General features: G+C 44.9%; 1 protein-coding gene across 2 annotated transcripts in view; it reads left to right on the top strand.

The window, feature by feature from the left end:
* DYNC1LI2 (dynein cytoplasmic 1 light intermediate chain 2) overlaps positions 1–22,547 on the top strand; it is an 843,150-nt gene that overhangs the window by 413,547 nt on the left and 407,056 nt on the right. For both annotated transcript variants that reach the window (XM_069653153.1, XM_069653162.1), the window contains one exon: positions 14,854–14,947. In XM_069653153.1, coding sequence (XP_069509254.1) covers positions 14,854–14,947 — 94 coding nt within the window. The remainder of the gene's footprint in view (positions 1–14,853; positions 14,948–22,547) is intronic.

Genomic DNA, 22,547 nt, shown 5'->3' with positions numbered 1-22,547 from the left:
CGATTTATGCGGCATAAACCCACATTGGTCCGGATGGACCAAGGAGGCGATGACCGATTGTAGTCGGTTGGCCAGGAGTTTGGCAAGGACTTTGGATTCAGTATTAAGCAATGAGATGGGCCTATAGGAGGCGCATTGTTCAGGTGGATTACCCGACTTGGGAATTACAACAATCGTGGCTTTATTCAAGTCCGGCGCGAGAGCCATTGGGGCCCGGTGTTTTCCCAGACTGTAATTGGGCTATAGCTTCTGCTATCTCTGCTTCGGTAAGGGCTGCGTCCAGCTTTGTTTTTTGTTGTTCCGACAGCTGGGGCAGAGTGATATCGTCTAGCAGGGAGGGGTCCAATGGGGATACTGGGGTGCTATATAGAGTTGCATAGAAGTCTGCAAAAGCCTTTGCTATTTCCCAGTCTGAGTGGCATTCACCGTCTTGCGGGGTTATAATTTCTCTGACATGGCGTTGACCCTCGTCCCTCCTCTCAAGCCAGGCCAGCATTTTCCCGGTTTTGTCCCCTTGTTCATAGACTCTTGCTCTGGACTCCCGATGGGCGTGTTTAGCGTTATCTAGTTCGATGTTCCGAAACCTTTCTCTAGCGCCCTAAAAGGATCTGAGGGTCTCAGAGCTCGGGTCAAGAACGTATTTGGCTTCCCAGTCACTCATTTCGGCTTCTGCCTTCTTTAGCTCCCGCAGCCGTTCCTTCTTTTTGTTTGCCGTCCAGGAGATTATCTCCCCCCTCAGCACTGATTTGTACGCTTCCCAAATCGTAACAGGATTATCTACCGTAGTGGCATTGTTTTCAAAGTATGCATTAGTTGCTTCCGTGAGTTTGTCGACAAGCTCGGGGAAGCCTAGATAATAGTTATTCAATCTCCATGACTTGGGGGGGGGGGGGGGGGGGAGGGGGCACTCCCCGCAAGCACAACACCATCATCAGGGGTGAGTGGTCTGAGATACCGCGGGAAAGTAGATCCGCAGTAGTCGCCCTGTGTATGTCGGTACTTGGGAGAAGGAAGTAGTCTAGTCTGGACAATGAGCCATGCGCCCCGGAGTGGAACGAGTAAGCCTCGGTGTTGGTTTGGAGGTGTCGCCACACATCTCGGAGGCCCAGGGGTGACGCGAATTTGGCTAGATTAATGGAGATATTCGGATTGCGATCCCTGATGTGAGTGCGATCTTTACTGTTACACATGGCATCATTAAAGTCTCCCCCCAGTACCCACATATCGGGTTGGTGTTTTGCCATGAGGATGACAAGGTCTTTTAATAGTTCTTCCCCCAACCCCGGCGGAGAGTACACTGACGCAATGGCTAGAGTTTCTTCACCTAGCTTTCCGATGGCCACCACGTAGCGACCCCATGGGTCTTGCTCGACTGTCTGTACCATGTATGGAAGGAGTTTGTGTATCAGTATGAGTGTCCCTCTGGATCCCATAGAGTATCCTGCATGTAGTGCCACTCGGTAGTTAGTTCTCCGAAAGAGGGTGCAGTTGGTTCCGGCTAAGTGTGTTTCGTTGAGTAGGGCAATGTGGGGAGTGTCTGTTCAGGAATTGCATCACAAGGCGTCTCTTGATTCCGGAGCCTAGCCCGTTCACGTTCCATGTGATCAGTTTGAGAGATTTGGGTCGCTCGGGAGGTAGTGGGTGGGTCAATGTGGGTGCCATATGTAAATTATAGAGTCAGATTCACAGGTTTTATGCAGTAGTCTTATGGGGGCATTATGTAGGGGTTGGTCCCGGAAGGGGTGTGCTGCCATCTGGGGGTGGCATCTGACGGCATGTACTGATTCGTGTGATTCATTAACCTCCCGAGTGCATAATAACTTTAAGGTAACACAAAAACAACATAAACTGTCCCTCTCCCCCACCCTATACTCCACCCCAACACGAATTACCTGTCGCCCGAACATACAAATACAGGTCCACAACAAGTGGTGATAATTATCATGGGGGGTCCGTGCTTACTGGGGTCGCTAGCTATTCTGTAAGCACATGTCTCCTCCTCGTTGTCAGGTCAGTTTTAATGGCGGCCTATTGTTTCTTGATTCTTTCGAGTGGCGTTTGTTTAAGCCAGTTCAAGTTACTTATCAATCGTTGTCTTCATTCGGTGGTGCTTCTACTACCCTTTGTGGGCGCTGCGGGGGCGCCCTCTCCGGTCTCGGTCTGTTTCTGCCAGTGTCTTGTCTCCGATACGGTCTCCAGTCACCTTCCAGGTTTGTTTCGGCCCAGTTCCATGTGTCCTTGGGATCTGAAAAGTGCACAGTCGCACCATTGTGGTAGATCTTCAACCGAACGGGGAACATAAGCCCGTATTTGACATTGAGGGCTTGCAGGCGCTTTTTAAGCGGATCGAAAGACAGTCTCGCCTTCTGTACCTCCCTGGTGAAATCCAGGAAAAAGGCAATTTTGGAACCGTCATACGTTATTGTGCCTTTGGTTCTAGCCATTTGCAAAATGGCATCCCGATCCCTATAGTTCAGGAGTTTTGCGATCACCGTACGCGGAGGGCCCCCGGGGATCTGCCGGCCCGCCGGTATACGGTGAGCACGTTCGATGGAAAAGAATTTTGATAGTGTCTTGGGAGCGAAGAGGTCTGCAAGCCATTGCTCCAAGAACAGTTCCATGTTTGGACCTTCAGATTTCTCCAGTATTCCAAGGATGCAGATATTGTTGCGCCTTGCTCTGCCTTCTCCCTCTTCGACTCTCTCCTCTAGAGCTTTAAGGCGTGTGAGCACTCCCATCATTTGGTGGCCCACCGTTCTAAGACCGTCCTCTGTTTCCGATATATGGCCCTCGGCCTCACCTGTTCGGGCTGTCAGTTTTTGCAAGTCGTGGTGCAGCAGGGATACCTCGGTGCTTATACCGTCCAATTTCTTTTCCATGGAGGTTCTCGAGCAAGCAATAGCGTTCATAACATCTTTAAGAGATAAAGTATCCTCTTCCGTTTCAGTTGTCATTCGATTTGGCCTGCTCCTGTACGGGGGCCTGGGCATTGGTGGTGTATTGTTCCATTTTGCTCTGTGTTGTAGTATTTTTTTGTCCTGTCCTTCCCCATTTTGAACGACTGAGCGTCGGAATACAGTAGGCTTCAGCTGAGTCAGGTAGCGATCCTGCTTTTCCTCTTCGCTAGTAGATTTCACAGCGTAATGTATGTGTCCTCGCCTGGACCGCTAATGTGGTTTTAGCGGGCCCCCTACTAGTCACAGGCCGTTTCTTTCTGCTTGCTCCGGAGCAATTGTGTATCTGGTGCGAGCGGTTCCAGCCGCAGCCCATTTGCTGGCTCGCCCGGTGCGAGCCGACGTCCCTTGGGGGGGAGCCGCCCCTCACAGGGGTGTGCCAGTCGGCCGGGTCTCTCGCTCTCTGTCGCTCCAGCGATTAGCCGTGTTCGGTCAGCCGTGTTCGAGCAGCTCGGCCTCGTCTCAGCGGTGGTCAGGGGGATCGCTTGTTTCGGAGTCCGCGGTCGGGGCACACGGATCCTCCCCAGGAGCCAGAATCAGCGCAGGGATCCTCCGTCTCACGGCACAGTGCAGCGATGGGCGCCTACTCCGCGGTCGTCCCAGCCAGTGGAGCCGGCGCCACGTTGCATATTTTCTAGTCGGCGCGCGGCTTCGGCGGCCATCTTGTTCATGGTGCGCAGTGAGTCGCTCGTACTTTCTCCGCTCGCATCTCCAGAGCCCTTCACCGATTCTAGTTCAAACTGCAGCGAAATGTTCTACAAAGGTTCCGCCATTGGATGGTGTCTTTTGGGGGAGATTGTGAACAAATGGCGTCAGGATAATTGCAGGATTTTGCTGGCGGCCCGGGAGCGACGGGGAATCACGTCCTCATTCCCTCGGTCGCTGGCCACGCCCCCATCTTCTTGAATTCTTAATCTAGCACAGCCCCTCTTTATCTCCATCCACCCTCTGAGTCCACTATGTGTTTTCACCCCCTCTCACTGTCTTGCTCCTCTATTATGTAACTACTCTCTGCCCAACCCTTGCCTCGCTTCTGCTGTCTGTGCCACCTATGACCCGCCTCCCTTTTCTTGTCTGTACCTCTGTCCCCACCTATTTCCTGTCCGTTCGGTTCCCTCTCTTCCCCACAATATATTCCTTTAATTTTCTCTTTCCATTGTTTGTAGACTCCTCCATCTCCACCTTTTCCCTGCAACCCTGCCTCCTCTCATTTTGTCTGTGGAAAGATATGTGTTCATGTGGGTTATAAATGTGCACTGGCAGCCCTGAGCTCTGCAGAGTTTACTGAGAGCTCTGGCAATAGCAGACAGCCTTGAACATTAGCAGCCTGTTCAATCTGACAGGCTTGTAACCCTGCACATCACAAGCAACCACACACGTAGCCATTCCCTGTGAGCATGCAGCTGCAGAGAGTTGGTCTCATGGGCATTTGAAGTTCCTATGTTAGTATCCCCTGAAACTCAAACCCAGACATAAATCAGCAGGGTACCCAGCTCTGGATCCTTGGATACCATAGGCCTGCCATCACTCGCCATAGCCGGTCATCAGCCCATGTATGGACCCTTATATGCATACCACCCCCATTGTCCTGTACCACGTGATAACGAATGGAAAATCCCTGTTGTCTGGTGCTCCCTGGTTTATGCTGGCTGAATGCATCACAAATACTGCCTTTGCAGACACACTGGTCTATCGGGAATTTAGTAATAATCATATTAATAAGCATCATAAGACCTTCCTTTTTAGACTAGTGCTAAATAGATGTAAGATACAATATGCTATTATTAACCAACATTCTATGTAATTATTTTATCGGTCTAAGAATGTTGAAATCATGAGCCACTCATGTAAACATCGAGCAGTGAGGCATGGAGGGAGAAGGTTGCAAATTTAGCTCTATGAGGAATGGGCTATAAATCCATATTGTATTTATTTGGATAGTGTGCTCTCGCCAAAGCACAGTGATATGTTCATTTCTGGTAATGGATATCAAGAGCCCGACATGAGGCTGCATTTGCATTCTGGAAGCAGATATGAGTTTTTAAGACTTGAACATTGAATTGTGTAGAGAGAAATTTATTTTTAAGTGTCCTGTGATAAATGACACAAAACTGAGATACTTTTGCGCACTGCAAGTCAGGATGGGGCAGCATTGTGAGAGCTTGCCTGGGAAATCACTTAACACTGTAGGTTGCAAGAGCTTGTGGGTAGTCTGAACTCTGCCATTTCCACTTCACTTGGCCTTACTATGACGGGAGAGGGCAGCTTCTAATAAGCAGCACTACCCGGGACTTGATATCCATCTATTAGCTGGGATGCATATTGGGGGAAGGGGTGCCTACGGTGCCACGTTCCAAGAGCCACTCTCGCCTCTAAAACACCCACGACATAGCACCTCCATTCACAGGCAACTGATCCGGCCTGTAATCGATAGGTCAGCTCTTGGCAGCATTCATGTGGCAGCTCAATGGCTGCAGTTTTTAGTGAGCAGTTCAACAGCCGCCTGGCCTCGACCGTGCCATGGGTGTATGCTCCAAGTCATCCTGGGAGTCTGAGCTGTTGGCTCCTCTGTTATATTGATGCATGCATTTATGTAGTTGTTTTTGGATCATGCCCGGATTTCTGTTGAGGATGCCTCAGGGTCTTTAGAAGCACAGCAGTAGGTGGCAATACACACAGACCCCCTAAATACTGAGAGCAGTGCAAAAGGTATATACATGTAAACAGAGTAGTGATCTGAGGGCAAACACACTATCCAATCTATATGCTTGTTTCCTTGGTTTGAAGGGTTGGGCTCACACGCTGTGCTTATTCCTTGGGTGAAATAAGGGTCCACTTTTAAAAAGAAATCCAGGGCCACTTTTGGTTCCCAGTCCAGCCCTGTGCTTTAACATATAAGCCTGGCGCCAAAGGCTGACTCCAAGTGAGTCTGGGGGCAAATGTCAAGGCACTTGAGGCCCTGATTGGAGTACTAGATGTAGCCCACCTGTCTTGGCAATCCAGGCCAAGGGCAGGGGTTGTGACACTCGAAGAAGATAGACCTCCCTCACGTGCACGCTGGACAATGTGCTTTCCTTCTCGGCGCACCGCGCTCACTCAGGAGTGCAGGTAGACTCATGTCGCACCCATCTGGCAGCCATAGGGGCCTATCAAAATTTGGAGAAGGAAACTTTTTCCTCTTCCAACCCAATAATCGAGCAGCATTTGGCAGGTGTGTCCAGACTTTACTTGCCCATAAAAAAGCCACACCCCGTGTGCGACCTCATTGTGGTCTTGTGCGCCTTGGCTCGGGCCAATGGTGTCTGCAGACATCATGCTGGTCACCATTAAGACAGCGTTCTGCTCGCAGAGTCAGCGAAATCCGGGCTCTGGTGGCTTCAGAGCCCTGTACCATTTTCCGCAGCACAGGGATAAGGTGGTCCTACAGACTCACCCAGCATTCCTGCCTAAGGTAACCTCTGCATTCCATCTGAACGAGGAAAATGGTCTTGGCCACATTTTTCACTGACCCAAGGACGAGGCTCCGTCTTGCACGGTCTGGACGTCGGGCGTGCTCTGAAATTCTATCTGGACAGGACCAAGGGTTTCCATAAGTTGGACGCTCTGTCACATTTGAAGGATCCAGGCCAGGCTATCAAGCATTCAAGGCCTCGGTCGCTCGATGGATGTTTGCGGCCATCAAGGAGGCCTATGAGAGGCAGCAGAAGCCGCTGCCAGCTAGCATGCATGCTCATGCTGTCAGTGCCAAGGCCACCGCCATCGCCTTAGAGCAGCAGGTCCCGTGGCAAGTCATAAGCAGGACAGCCACCTCGGCCACCGCTTCGGCCTTCTGTAAGCATTACTGTTTGGATGCCGGCTCAAGTCAGAAGCGACCTTTGGACAGGTGGTTCTGAGGAACCTGTTTGCTTAAGGAGGGTTTCCTCTTCACCCTGGGGCTACATTTATTTGTAATTGCCCATGCAGTATGAAGGAAAGGGGACGAGTTGTAAGCGTAATTATAAGTTACTCACCGTAGTGACTAACATACTCTTAGTCCCCTTTCCTCCATACGTCCCTCTATCCCCACCTAATAGTGTCATTAGGCAGTGTTGAATATTGTCGATGCATCAATGGGGACTGAGTGGTGCCGGTGGGCGGAGTCAGGGTAGCGCATGCTCCCAGCCCTGCGCCCCCGCGCACCTCTAAATTTAAAGGGGAAGAAGATTTTTCCGGTGAAAAAGGTTGCTTCCCGTCCCTTGGAAGGGACGCCCATGCAGTATGGAGGAAAGGGGACTAAGGTCGAAGAGTACGTTAGTCACTACGGTGAGTGACTTATCAATTCTAATCCAAAGGATGGGCCTTGCTTCCCTCTTCCTCACTTGCCGTGCCAACATACAGTCTGCTTTGTTAGCCTTAATATATTACTGCTGTTTTAAAAATAATAGACTTCTCGGCCTGCCTAGTCTGTAGAACATCTAGTCCCTTGATGTGTCTACGTTCCCTCCTTAGGGTCACCCCCCTGTTTGTTTCCATTCTACTCATCACCCCCTTCAATTGCAATTCGAACTCGTATTGTATTGAGGCAAGTTGCTTTTTTTTGTAGAAGCATCCTTGGAATTAACTCTCCTCTCACGGTCACCTTAAAAGCATCCCACACTGTCTGCTCCTGCATTCTGAGTCGTGTTTATTTCAAAATACTTTTAAATGTTACTCCGTACCCGATTGCTTATGAACAGGTCCCCTAGTACATGATTCGGAAATTTACAGCACCAAAGCCTAGACCCTTCTAGTTCCTGTTGTATATCCGTTGATATGGGTGCATGGTCTGATAGCCTGATGGGCCCCAGATCCATTGGTTGTACTTGCCCCAGTTAAGTGGCTGACACCCATATATAATCGATCCACGAAAATGACCGCCGGACATGAGAATAAAACATATACACTTTAATTCCCCTCTAGATTCTTTGCAAGAATCTACCATAGTCAATTGGATCATAAATGCTTGTAATCTTTGTGTGGGGCCCCTATATGTTGTGTACTGTTGCACTTCTATATACCAAAGGATTCCCAAGCTACATTAAAATCCCCTGTTATGATATGTCCCCCTGGACATTTTTCAAGTTTAGCCAACACCCCCTGCAAGAATCTATCCTGCCCGTATTCGTTGCGTATAGAGTGGCTATCGTGCATCATAATCTTCCCCCACTGGATACGTGCAAAAATATACCTGCCTTCTTTGTCCACCTCCTTCGTGCTTATATTTAGTCCAACTAATCCCTTAAAAGTTATAAGGACCCCTCCAGTCTTACCCCTATTGTTAGAGTGCAGTATATGGGGATACCCCTTGATCCCTAGTTTGTGGCTATATCACTCTTATGTATGTGGGTCTCTTACAGGGTCACAATGTCCAGTTTTCTTTGCCTTAAAAAGGCTTCTTCCTTACATCTTTTAATGGGGGAATTCAAACCCCTAATATTTAGTGACAATAGTTGAAACCCTTTTTTACACCACATGGCCCCTTTGGTATGTTGATATTTTCAATGGCAGCTGTCCCTCCTTGACCCCTCCGCCCCTTTCCCATCTCACCCGCCCCCCACCCCCAAACACTCTAGTCGGACTCAACCCATTTCCCCTCCACCCATGCAACAAGCCATTGGGGTTGAGTCTCACTAAACACTCGGATAAATTGTGTGGGTCTACTAGGGCCTATACCCTCCCTGAATTCCAAGTGCCAGGATCACTTCCCACCTGCCGCAGCACCACCTCTCCACCGATCAACCTCCCTGTTGATTATTACTCTGATAGTGCCCAGGCTAGTCTAGGTCCTACCCCCCCCCCCCCTTCCTCCAGGCACTGGCCATAATGTACCTTTTTGCCCTCTTGGGAGAGTGAGTTTGTCCATGGATTTGCCTGGACCACTCGGGGCCCTCTTCTTCGGTACCTCTCGTACTTTTCTCCATTCCCATTATTTAGTCTTTAATGTCACTCGTGGGGGCCCATAGTCTTGTTGGCACCCCCTTCTTCCTCAATTTTCATGATCCTAAGACCTTCTTCGCAGGAAGTAATGCAGTATTGGCGTCCCTCCCATGAGAACAATCCAAATGGGAATGTCCATCTATATCATACTTGACTTGCAATAAAACCTTGATCACAGGTCCCATCATTCTCTGCTTTCACCAACATGGATGGCGCTAGTTCTTGATATAATTGTATTTCGGCTCCATTCACTTTGATGGACTTGATTTTCTAGCTGCCTGTATAATCGCCTCATTTTGTCCAGATCTTTGAAGAGCTGTTACTACATCTGAAGGTCTGGCCCCTGATTCCAATCTTCTAGGTCCAACTCGGTGAATACGATCCAGGGGTACCTCCCCCCTGCCTCCATTTCTAGCAGATCGGCAAAGACCTGTTGCATAGTATCTCTTAAATCCCGTTCCTCAACTCCTTCAGGGAGACCTTTCACTCTGTTAGACCTCCTTGAGTGATTTTCCAGATCCTCGGTCTGAATCTCTAAATTGTGTGTAGCCATTGCTAGTTGGTCAGTTAATGCATCTATCTTGCGCTTGTCCTCTGCCAGTTCTTGGAGGGCATTTTCCGTGGTATCCACTCTCTCTCCCAGTTCAATAATGTCTCCTTTCACCTCTAGCTCAGATCAAATCCGACTTGACTGTGACCGCAGAGTCTGTCATCTGATCACCAAACTCTTTGAAGCACTGTTGGAACACTTCTTTAGTTATCACCTGCCTAAATTGGGCACTCTTCCGAGCCCTCCTGCTCCTGAGATGTCATTTCTTCACCAAACGCTGTGTCCCCTTCTTTCCACCAGAGCTTCTGAAGCGCTGCATCTTATTGTTTTTTTGTTCAGTTTGGAGTGGGGCCCCCTCTTTGGGTTCTTTAGCCTTGTTCCTAGACATCTGTATAAAAGGAAGGGGGGTATCCTTGTCCAATTGTTCGCTAAATCCCCTTGATGTGCCTTATTATTTACACCTGTGATCTGCTAGTTCTGGTAGCTTCTGCAAGGCTGAGGCTGCCATCCCTTGCTCTCTCAATTAGGGCCCACCAATACCCCTCTAACTGCACCACAGCCAAGCTTATCTGATGATCACCTTTTCTTTTCTTGCTGACTGGGGCGAATCTTCCCATGGTCCCCCTTCCACCTTTGCCTTTAAATTCAGCCTCCTTATAATATGCCACTTGTATTTTGAGGCAGTGCCACCATCCACGGGCTGCATTATAGTTTTGACACCCTCTGTACCCACCTTAAATTGCATCCATGTTGTGGCGTGCTCCTCTCTGCTCCAAATCTTGGTGTTGCCCATCTCCTTCACGCCCTGGGTCGCCTCTTCCTTTTGTGCACTCTGCCTCCAGTGTCTCCGCATGCAGACCAACCCTGGAATTCCAAAATGTTCACTTTCCAAAGAAGATAGGGTGCAACACGTTGAGTAACCGCTGCGCAGCAACAATTTACACTCTCCGCTGCAGCTGGTGGGAGGGGGGACCACTCAAATCTTCCGGGGCCTTCTTGGGTCTCTAGCTACAAAAATGGTGATTGCCGTTCCACTGCAGAATCGCATTGCTTGTCGCTCTGCAGCAAGAGGAATCCTTCTCCATAATAAGTCTCAAGATCCTGCAGCGTCCACTCGGCCACAGCGTTGATCAACCGACTCCCTGTGGGGGTCCACAATGTAATATCTTTGGTGTTTACATGGCGCCAGCCGGGAGCCCTTCTCACGGTGTTCATGTCGCAGCAGCCATTTTGGAATCCCCGTTTACGGATTTGTAACCGTTTAAAGAATGAGCAAATCCATAATGCCCTCACTAGCCTTGTATGATTACTCCATCACAGAATTTGCCTCTGGAGTAAATCTTTCTTCAGGGCTCAATTTGCACTCGCCATTGCCTAGGGATAATTAATGTATAACAAATAGGAAATGCTGTGCTGTGTGTATGTATGTATAGAATTGAGGTGAGAAGTTAGTTTTTATGGCTGGCCAGCAGCTTGCAAGTTACACCTCTGCTTCACTGCAGGGTCTCGGGTCTACTCCCTCCTCCCGCATCAGCACCCCCAGGATTATTCTGTTGGAGCTATAATAAAAACGTGTCGGGCGTTTTTTTGTTTAATCCATGAGATGCCCGTGGAAGGTGCTAACAAGTGCGTGCTGGGGAACCATTGTTATAGTAATATTTAACATCTTCTTACCTGCGTTTACACGGGAAAACGTCCCCTTTCAAAATCGAGTACTTGCCTCCTATAGGACTATGCCACGCTATGTCTCCCATTTCGCTGCCTCTTGCCAAAATCTGCCCAATTCAAACAGAATCACTAGCTCGGCGGTGGCACCAAGGTCAGTGGATTATACAAACTGGCACAATTGAGAACTCAGTGCCTTATATCTGATTATAACTGTATTCATTCACAGATGTACAGCACGTGGACTGGTCAGCCAAGCTGTGCCTTAATTTGAGGCATACTCTGTTTTAAATCTGAAGGGAAGGAAATTTAGGGTCAGTGTTCTCTATGATAACCACAAATGAGTAACCTGTATTGATGTAAGAACATTTTTAATCAACATCTATTTTCCAACATACAGCACTGTAGATATTGGATACAGGTGTTATTCTATTTAGCAAGGAGATGAGAACTATATATTAAAACTGAAAGATGAAGTGGTGTTTTGGGACAGCCTCTGATTGTTTTTGCATGGATGACACGTACTGTAGTGTCAATCCATAATCCAATACATGGAACTTAGCAGCCGTCTAGTGACTGTGGTTTACTTTGTTTTGATCCCACAGGTGTTCTTTCCCAGACTGTTCCAGTCCTATGACACCAACGGCAAGGTGGTAACGTACTACTCCATCTACCGTTTTTTATTTTCTCATAAACTGGCTTTCGAGTCACGAAATATACCAGCGTTTGAGGAAGCTTAGACTGTCCTGATGAATGTGGCTTTATCAAAGTTGGGCTACTGAAACCAGTCGACGGTGTTTGTTACATCTAAAAAGGCACCAATTTGCCTATTCTTTAGCTTGAGCAAACCGTTTTATAACGTTGTCCTTCCCGTTAGTAAAAATAAGTTCTGTATGGGAAGTGGTGACTGTATTGTCTTTGTGTTTTCTGAATAGGAATCTATCCTCTTCCCTTTGTTTGTGTCATTTTAACCCTAGCAACCCAGGGTCAGTGTGACAATCAATGGGTTATTAAAGAATTGTCTATCCCATTAGATGCCACATGAGTCTCTAAAGAGGAAGAAATTATCCTCTACCTTTCCTGGAGTGCTTCTTTTACTTGTAGTCTCTTCCGATTTTAATTAATCTGGAGGAGAGTGGTATTGGACTCACAAGGCTGAATGTATTACACATCATAGAAGTTGGTAATTTCATTCTTATTATGTCACTATTAGACAGGCGTTGTAACACTGCAACCTAGTTGAGAGTGCACTGTAGGCAGGGATAGTATCTCTTTCGCTCTATCCTATCTTCTGTCACAGCCTTTTTACCCACTCTACTAATAATAATCAGAGTCCATACCACAGTAACTCTTGGGTTTGGTTTTACCAACTGGACCCCTTTTGGGTCCCTTTTTTGGCTGCTAATAACTTATAACAGATGTGTGTTGCCTACTCCTTTTGTGTGAACTTTATGAACGTCCGCCTGCTTTACTCCGATGCCAGGCTTACTGCTACTAAAACCACCTGCTCCGGTGTACTGTTGCCAGAACAAAACCAATGGTCACAAAGCTCTTGGCCTGGTATAGTCTCCTGTCAGCTAAGATAAACTACTGCATCTGTCTGTTTGGGTGTACTCCTCTGCCCAAACAGAAAACCAAATGGTACAAAGTTCGATGACCTGCTTTACTGCCTTACCAGGCCAAATAACCGGTTCTAAGTACTTCTTTAGTAAGGGTCAACTTAAAAGGTTTTAACAATGTCTTCTGCTTCACATAATTAGATTTGAGAATGTCAATCACACTGGTGCCATTTACTACACCGAAGTGTTTACCCGACGCAAGACGAGCAATGTTTCCTTTCTCCAGAACCTTTGGCTAGAGGGCTGGCCTTATGATACAAATCTTGTTCTGCCTTTGTATTATTAACCAAGTGCTAATAGGCAATGTTGGTTTCAAACATTCTCTACACCTGGGCAATATTCGTGACACTATTAGGTTCCGTTATTCCCTTTTAGTTTAGGCAACCCGATTGTTTATCAATTGTCTGTATGTGAGCCCCTTTTGGATTTGGCAATAATGGTTCAAGTTCACTTCTGATGATATCGCCCCTTTGTGTGGTTGGCTTTTAAGATAACCCACTATGCAACAGTCGCCTGATTCAGGTGGAATCATGGCATTCTATTCCAACTACGTTGGTTTCTATCAGCTTGGCATGCGTCACAATCATCAACTTGTTTTACAACAGTTTGGTAATGAAAACTGGAGTCAAGCAACGGGTAGTCACGGAGCGCTGCAGGGTCACAATGGTATAGTGTACTCACTGAGTTTGTCTGTTTGCCTCGCTGCTTCCAGCTATTCTGCTTCAGTTCTCCTATGCAGTCCGGCAGGCTCTGCTGCACGGCTTACCGCGCTGGCTACTTCCAGAGCCCTCGCGGCTTCCCCAGCGATCCGGTGCTCGCCTGCCACCGCTGACAGCTTCACAGTGGGGAGAGTCAATACTAGTGCGCTTTCCACTGCATGGCCTCTGCAGCTAAAATCTCGAACCCATACTCTCGGGACCAGCATCAACTTTTCTCACCACTATGGTCCCGGCGTTCTGGCTTCTCTGCAGTTTCTTTCTCTTCTGATTCTTGGAGGCTTCAAAACTCCTACAAACACTACTCCACTGCCCTCCTGCTTCGACTGCCTCTTTCCTCCAGCTTGGTCTGGTGGCCTGCACCCGAGGGGACCTTTTATGCCTCTCAAACTATTTCTAAGAATGTTATCATTTTTGTAAGAGCTTTATTCATCCTTAATACATGACCCACTATACTTGTCTTCATTTACATTGTTGTAACTAACTTTAGGGAGAACCCGTTGTCTTTGACAACATGCCATTACATGTATTGGCATTAATGATATTCCCTTCCAGGAGGTAAAGTACAGCATCTCATCCCATGAAGTCCTCCGGTTTCCCTGGGGCCCTTCTCCTCCCTGATGTTCCTCTCGGCTAACACTGCCCCGGGGTCAGGATCTGGAAGCTTCTGGCTTACCCTGGCTGCCTGAGAGGAGACGATAGGTAGGGTTTTCGTGAGGACTCCATATGATTCATCACTGTGGGGAGCAACTTCGCTGCTCATTGTCAACTTCCATGGAGAAATCGCCAGTCCAAATAGTGGCATTTGGTGACTGCAACATTACAACATATTTTAGTCTCCATACTGCTATTTCTCAAGGTGTGCAGTCATAATGTCGAAAATAAAAAGTCGAATGACAAAAATGTCCCGAAAAAATGTCCAAAAAAAGTCGAATCTATTTTTTTATTTGTATGTATTTTTTGGGTTTGGTAAGTATAAAAAATGGGTAAAATAAAAAAATGGGGGGTTGGGGGGTTCCCCCCATTTCGAAAAAAAACATTGAAAAAAGAAAAAAAAATTCGACTTTTTTTTTCGACATTTTTTTTTCGACCAAATGACTATCAACCATTTCTCAAGGCCTCAGCCGCCCATATTATGCTGTCAGCAAGACTGGAGGAGCTGGAATTTACAGGTAAGCTACTCTCTTGGAGCCCCGTGATTTTTTTTTTTTTTTACCTTCTCCAAGAATAGGTAATTGAAGCTCCATCATTGCAATGAGTTTTGCTCTCTAGTCTACTGTACATGGTTTTATAATGAGAATTTTCAACATGAATGGCTAATTTTACTTAAGACACATCAACTTAACATTCAAATTTTTGCATGTATTCTGATATTTTGTCATTTGTTTTTGCAGTGTGATGCAGTGAGCATCTTGGAAAAAGAGCATGACTACAGGGAAGAGCACTTTGACTTCATCCAGTCACACATTCGTAGATTCTGCTTACAGTGTATCCTTTGGCAATACATTTTTAATTGGAATAAATGTTTTGTATACCTTACATAGTTTTGAAAGTAACCAAGTGAACTGATGTGTTGATGGTTTGGCAATAGAAGTGATTTTGCTATCATAAAAGTATTCTTTAGCCTCAATGTGGGTTATTTATATTCATTTATAAGATTTCCTGCAGCAGCATGTCGCCTTTGGCCACTTTCTAGCAGTATGTAAACCGCAGATGTTGAGCTACGAGAGTTGCCTTGCCACTAAAAGCCCAACTTTGCTGGCTAACCAAGTAAAGCAAGTATCCTTATAGGAGCATAAGTGGTTGGATAGGTGGTATGCCTCCTTCAAGAGGGGCTGTTTTGAACATATGCAGCTTAGGTAGTGATTGGAAATACAAACTGCCATTGGCATGTCATTCTTACCAAGGTCCATTGTCTGTCCCACAGTTATATTTCATCGACTAATTTAATAATTGGTTTGATATGAGGCTATTCCTTAATTTGCATCATGTTAACCCACCCACATATTACAAAAATGTTTTTTACTTCACCTTTCTTTTTTAAAGTTCTGTTTATTGAACAGTGTTTAACGTTTCATTTTGGAATTCCCTTAACTCATAGTTGGAGGATTGCCCGGCCCGGCCCTTCTCTGTACTACAATGTAGACCAGGGCGAAATTAAATGGTCTGTGAATATTTGAAATTTTCCCTTTAAAAAAAAAAAAAAAAGAAAATTGGAAAAAAAAGAAAAGGTGGGGGTTCCAGAATCTCACCACAAACTCTGCATAGTATTCAGAAGGCAACACCTGATGTGGTCCCACCATCGCTAAAGATTTTCTTTAGTAAATGGCTTTTGCTCCAAAAAGTTGTTGTGGGTCTAGTGTGGGTTGGACAGGGTTCCCAAGCCCACTAAACAAATGGAAACGCTACTACAGAGCACTGGTGCTTGTTTTCTTTAATCAAAAGCAAAATGGTTGTATTTTTGTTTTTTATTTATATAATATTTAGCAAGGGAAGTCATACCTACAACATTCCTGACACACCCTTGGAGATCCACCACTGATACTGAAAGGTTTTGTTTTCATTATACAGTATTTGACTTTCTCCATACCTTTTTGACCTTGCTGTAATTACTTCAATCTATGGAACATTTTTCAATTTCTGTTTGTATTACAGAGAAATATCCTTTGATCCAACACCCAAACCCTACCCACAGACCCCACATTCTACCACAATTCCACTCCAAAATCTGGGACGAGAAACAGGCTGTCAATCTAAATTTTATTTTATTTTTTTCTTATTTAGAAACAAAATAATTATGGATGGCCCCCTTAACTTTGAATGGTGGGGAAGTTGCCCACAATATTTCACAGAACTACAAGCCACTTGTCTACAGAAAAGAAATGCAACCTACCTGCTATAATCTCAGTAATATTTACATTCAGATGGCACACAAACATCCATTTGTATGAAAGCAAATCCAAAAGCCTATTCTAAACAAAAATATGCAGTCCTTTCTAATATAAACCTTCAGATTATCACTGATTGCCAGCTTCAAAGAAAGCACAAGCATATACTCCACAATATATAGTTCACTTCATTTTCTCGGACACCTTCAAGTGTTGGCATCAGAGAAAATACTGTGGTCACATATGTGACTTTATTCCAGTGCTGATTTCATCGTTAATGTTTGTCATTACTGGTTTCTAGTTTGGACATAGATGCAAGAATACCAATTATGCTATGTGTGGCTACTTCTGTAGTGTTGGGTTTAGGATAGAAGCTTTTATATCGGAGAGCACAATATCTAGATTTATTTAAAGAGACACACTGGCATGAGTGTATACATTTGAGATAGAAAATGAATTGCCGTTCAATTTTCAACAGTTGGCGTCCACTTAGGTAGTTTCCTTTGTTTTCTGTGCATTGTTAGTTGGGAAAATATTGCTTGTTTAAATAGATATTATCTTGGTGAAAGAAAGGTAGAAAATAACCTTCTACCCAGCCCTAAGGATAAGGGGTTTATCAGCCACTTGTACTCCCTGCAAATTGACAAATGCTCCCAAAAATAGAAGTAGGGAGTAAAAATAGAAAAAAAGACCTGTGGAATCTTTCACCCTCACAGCTCCATGGATATTTTTGGACCAGTAGTGCACGTAGTACCACAGGAAGAAACTACAATTTACCTGCCTGATAGGAGGAAGTAAACCTGTATTTTAATGTGCATGCATAACTACGTGCAAAGAATTATTATAAAACATTTGTTTTTCAGTTTAAACATTTATATTTTTAATCGCTTATACAATACTGTCATTGGAAGTGGACTTTCATTTTTACTACCTAAAAAAAAAAAAAAAAAAAAAAATGTAACTTCCAACTTTAAAAGATAGGTAGTGAAATACTCCCACTTTCAAATTTTACCTGGAGCACTGCTTCTACTTATTCCACCTTAAGAGTTATAAACCTCTAGTCAGGATTTTTTTTAATGCAAACTATAGTATTCACATGTCAAGTCTATTCATTCCTGTAAATCTGTTAGCCATGCTGTACACTATGTTCACAAACCCAGACATAAATTGCAACTGTGAAAACGAGTGAATGGATTCATTTTTGGATAGTGTCCGAGAATAATATGCACTGAGGAATTGCAAATTCTATGGCATTTGGTTTATTCGGTTTAAATATACTTTCACAAGGTTTCACTTGCCAGCCCAGTTCCTCTTTAGTTGCATAGCTTATAAAAGATTCCCAGAAAACGCTTACTATTGCTATTTTGTGTTTTACTATTTCTTCAGTCATATAGATAAATACACAGGGTCCGTTTTATTCCCTTTTGGTTTCCTTTTAAAGGCCCAAGACAGATACTGACTTGAACAGTTCCATGCATTTTTTCTGTTAGCACGTGAGCTTTGCTCCCAGTCTGCCCCCTGCTTCCAAAGTCCCTCTCAGGCAGTCTTGTTCTGTCTTGGGAAAGGCTTCTGCATTTGGCTCTTTTTGGAATAATCTTCTTGGAGTATTTCCATCAGCCTTTTCAGGTGGAACCTCAAACGCGACTTTTGCTGTCTGACAAGCTCCCTTTCACCAGTTTTTCCAATGAAGCCCCTTACTTCCTATGTGTTTGCCCTTAAATGGCGAACTAACACCCACCCGTTGTAGCATCATGTAGAATGATGTATTTTAAACCTCCCCTCTGGAAGTATAATCATATTGGACTGAAATGGGTATTTCTTTTATTTCTTGTATGATCCTGTGCCATTATTGAGGCCTATGTATTATCCCCATTTATGATGTGTTTTTCATCATGAAGGCACCTAATTGATGGTGCCTTATTACCCTGCGTAGGGTAAGAGTTAAGGTTTATGGTGATATCTGTGCTTTCAAAGTAACCTACTGTGGAAGACCATGTTTCTGAAACCCTTCACTTGGTTATCCTGATGGCGTTTACTCTCCATGAAAACAGTTTTTTTATTTGAATGTATTTATTTTTCTGTATTTGTAAAACCAAGATCTTATGTTCTGAATTATCAAATCTGTGCCTGTTCATCTCCGCCAGTAGATTAGTGTTTAATGGTGAGCGTTTCTGATAAATATCTGACCTCCGTACCTTCTTGGCTCTGAATACTCAGCTCTGAATAAGCACAGGCCAGATGTACACGATTGCGGCTGCATTGACCATTTTAAAGTGACATGCAGAAACAGTGTTCATGTTGTTATTTTCACTGTTAATGACTATTGAATAATGTAGGCCTTAGCAAGTTTCCCCATCTGCATAACATCTACAGCACGTTGACTTATCTTCTCACAGAATATTACAATACACTTTCTCAATTTGTGTAATGTAAGTCACATGGCTGCTTAAATAAGCACGGTTCGTTTTAGACATTTTGCTAGGGGGGAAACACATTATTCTTTGAAACATCATGGGGATTAAGTCATGCACAAAGCACCTTGATCGATGTGATGGATTAAATGTATTCTTAATAAACATGACATCGCGTCAGCAGCCTCTTTCCCATAATAGGACCTCATTCTGCAACCAAGCTCAATCCAGAACAGGGGACAGCTTTTTGCCTACACGTCATAGTAATATCCCTTTTAGCCACATAAACCCTCTCTGTACAGTGGCAGTTTTGTGTGTATGGAGATGTCGGTCTGTTCAAATCCTTTGGATTGAGGCATACAGTCGAACCAACCACTTTCAAGAGTTACCCTAAATTCAGTACCTAATCTCAATAATTATTGCACAGTCCTAAAATGTGGAGGTGGGGTGGGGGAATAAGGACCCTGTCCCTTCTTTACAACATAGACCATTACCACCATCACACCATACCATTTTATGGAACTTGTCCATAGATGTCCATAGAGTAAAACAAAATTCTATTAGACGTAATTGAGGGCAACTTGTCCTATCAGCGACTGTAGCACTTTTCTGTTGTCTTCACCACTAAATTCTTCCATTTCCCCCCACTATGAGAGCTAGTCACTGCTTCTCGATGTTGGGTCAACTCTTGGTAACATAGATTCTTCTTTTTGTCCGTCTGGTTCATCATTGGTCCAGAGTTACAGTCCATGATTACTGGATCCTTTTCCCAGCTCTGTTACAGAAGCCCTGCACCCCTCACCGCCTATTGCCATTGACTTCCATTGGGCAGACAAAACCAATTTAGCATCCATCCTTACCTGGCTGATTGGGAATCAAACTTGGAACTCAAACACTTCAACAGGGAGGGGTGTCTCCTCTGGTGTTTTTTGGGATTGGTTGCTTCTTTGCCCACACCTGATGGGTATAACTGGGACTTAATTGGATTTAATCTGTAATCACGGTTTGCCTATGGACTTTGATTCCTACAGGGACTTTTCCTACAAACCTTTGAAGTCCTCTAAAGTGACTAAAAGTTGTACTTGCCTGACGTTTGAAATTTTTCATGGGTCCCCCCTTCGATTCCTGGAATTTCTCATCAAAGACTGTGTTTAGTACTTGTGAATTATTAGAGGATTTACTAAAGGAAATTAATGGTCTGCCCTCCTGTCCCCATTTATTTCCCCCAGCTATTTCTAGGCGTTCAGTCAGAGAATTTAGGTCTGGTATAAGTCTGCACATCATGACTTTTGGTTGGTCTTCTTGGCATGAAGTATGCTATACTGAATTATAATGTTGGCCTGTGAGTAAGGTGTGTTTACTTTACAATAGAGGTTGTGAGGGATACTTTTCATGCATTGGCATTGTAAATCTTGAACCCGGCTGTGTAATATATTTCACTGATATCTAGGAATCATTCTAATGTGCTGAGTTTGCCAGCTGTCTAGGCGCTTTAAAGTGTGTGTTTGTGTGTTTGAACTTTGTGTGAGATTTAAACCTTTAATAAAGAGTATATTGTTCACTTTTGTCTTCTCTATTGGAATTAATTATACCTGTCCACTAGCCCGCCCCCCCCACCCTCCCTTGAGAAGTCTTGACTGCTATACCTTGCTACCGATAGTTTTGACTTTTGTTGGAACCCTGTCTTGCCTTATGGTAGACACACCCTCACCATAGGGCTGTGGAACCTATGGTTTTGCTGTGATCAGTGAGCCACGCGAGATGCGGTATGCTGCTTTACTGTGGCCGGTATTTGAACATGCTAGTAAGAACAGGGTTAAGTGGTCGGGGCTCTCCTTTACTTTCTTTGCTTACGAAGCAAGAGCTGCTGGCATTGTTGGAGCAGTCTAACATATTTGCTCTGTATGCCACGTGAGCGATTTCCGCAAATGTTTGATGACCGTGCAAGAATTCGCAATGAGCTTTGTTTTTCTGGAACCGCTTGGGAGTCCCAATTTCTTAGAGAAGCAGTGTTGCTTGCTTCGAGAATATAAAAGGGCACATGGCATTAGTTTGTTTCTGGCATTTCTTGAGATGTTTGTTAAAAGGCTAGTGTTGTGTTACTGTCCATTGCCATATTCTGGGGTGACCATCCCCATGCCAAGCATCCTCCATTTCAGTCCTAAGAAAATGGGCCTTCTGAAGGAGTACCAAAACTTGGCAGTAATACCGGATATGCAGAGTTGCTTCTTGTTGAGCAGAATAATGGGGCCTTTGCCGCTAAATAGAGGTTTTAAAATGTTTGCATATACGTCGATTTTCTTGCAGGTGAAACAAAAAATTAGAAAGTTACCATGTCCTTACAATGACTAAGGAGATCCACGTATTTATCAATAAAAAGATATGTATTTTATAGGGCAGCATGATTTTTGGCCAAGCACCATTCATTTTTCCATAGAGAAAGTGCTTTGATCGAACACCTGTAGTGCAAAAAACCACTTGGCCGATTTGCAGAAAATTTGTGCATTTTCCGGTTACTGTGTGAGTAGGCAAATCGGGAATAATCAGGAATTTTTAGCACGAGAAATTATTTCTGGAAGACAGGGGGGGGGGTAATTAATAGTTTAGAGACTACTGGGGCCTGTTAGTAATTTTTTAAAACCTGCAGAGAGGGGGAGATTGTAACTACTAGGCAGGTGGGGTATGGGTCTTTTTTTAATAATTGGTTTCATAGCTACAGTGACCGAAGGCTATGGCCAGTGGACCCTGAGGCTTTCAGCTATGTCACTCTGTTTTGAAATATTTTGGGCAACACAGATCGTGACCATGGTCTAAGGCCATGACTAGGTGGTCACTGACAAAGGCTGAGGGGCAGTGGATCCTGTGGCTGCTGCTACAGGACTTAGACTATTGCTAGTGGGATCTAGTTGGTTACTAGGGAGAGGTTATGGTCCTCGGCAAATCATTGGTGCAACAGGGAGAGTGGCCACAGCCCAAAGGCATGGCTAGTGACCCCGAAAAAACTAGAATAAAAAAGAAAACTTAAAATGCATTGAAAAAACTTTAGTTAAGAGTGTTAAGGTGATCGGATTTAACACTTGAAATTTAGCATGGGAAGTGATGACAATCTTAACTCTGCTTCCCCCGCATTGCAAAACCTAAAAGCACTTACATGATATCACAGAAGGGATTCACGATGAAATCCAAAATGGCATCACGTGGAACATCGAGTTACGTTAGTCATCACTTCCGCACCTGCTGAATTTCAAGGTTTTCAGTGTTTTTGTTGTGTTAAATCTTATCACCTTAACTAAAGATTTTTCAGTGATCTATATTGAATATTTGAGGCTTGTGAATCTGATTTGATGCACATACTTTGCGTAGGTCGACGTCTAGTGGTAAGAGTATTGCTTCTCTGTTTATTTGAACTCGAAAAAGGGTCTTCAACTGGGTGTGTGAACAGGGACCCATGATCCTTAATGCGTTCATGTCCTTAGTTGTGTGTTCCACCATTAGTTGGCCTCGAGCACACAGAGTGGAGAAAAAGCAATCATCGCTATAACACTTTTTCGAGGCAGAGTGATAAACAATTGGTGAAGGGAAGAGTATGACTGCAATCTTGGAGGCAACCAACCACTGCTGCTAAGATATACAGTATGGAGAGTTGGGGGAGGGGCTTTAAAAAAAATATTGCTAGGCCCCTTGAGAATACCTCCACCCACTCTACTTCCCAGGCCCACACTCTACTCCCACCCCCCTCATGGAGAAGACTCAGCAATTGTGACCGATCCATCGGAGAGAAGTGAGGAA

The sequence above is a fragment of the Ambystoma mexicanum genome, chromosome 1p, assembly GCF_040938575.1.
Source record: "Ambystoma mexicanum isolate Mex_15411 chromosome 1p, UKY_AmexF1_1, whole genome shotgun sequence".
NCBI lineage: Eukaryota > Metazoa > Chordata > Amphibia > Caudata > Ambystomatidae > Ambystoma > Ambystoma mexicanum.
The sequence above is the reverse complement of the archived record's forward strand: the minus strand, read 5'-3'. Positions and strand labels throughout refer to the sequence as shown.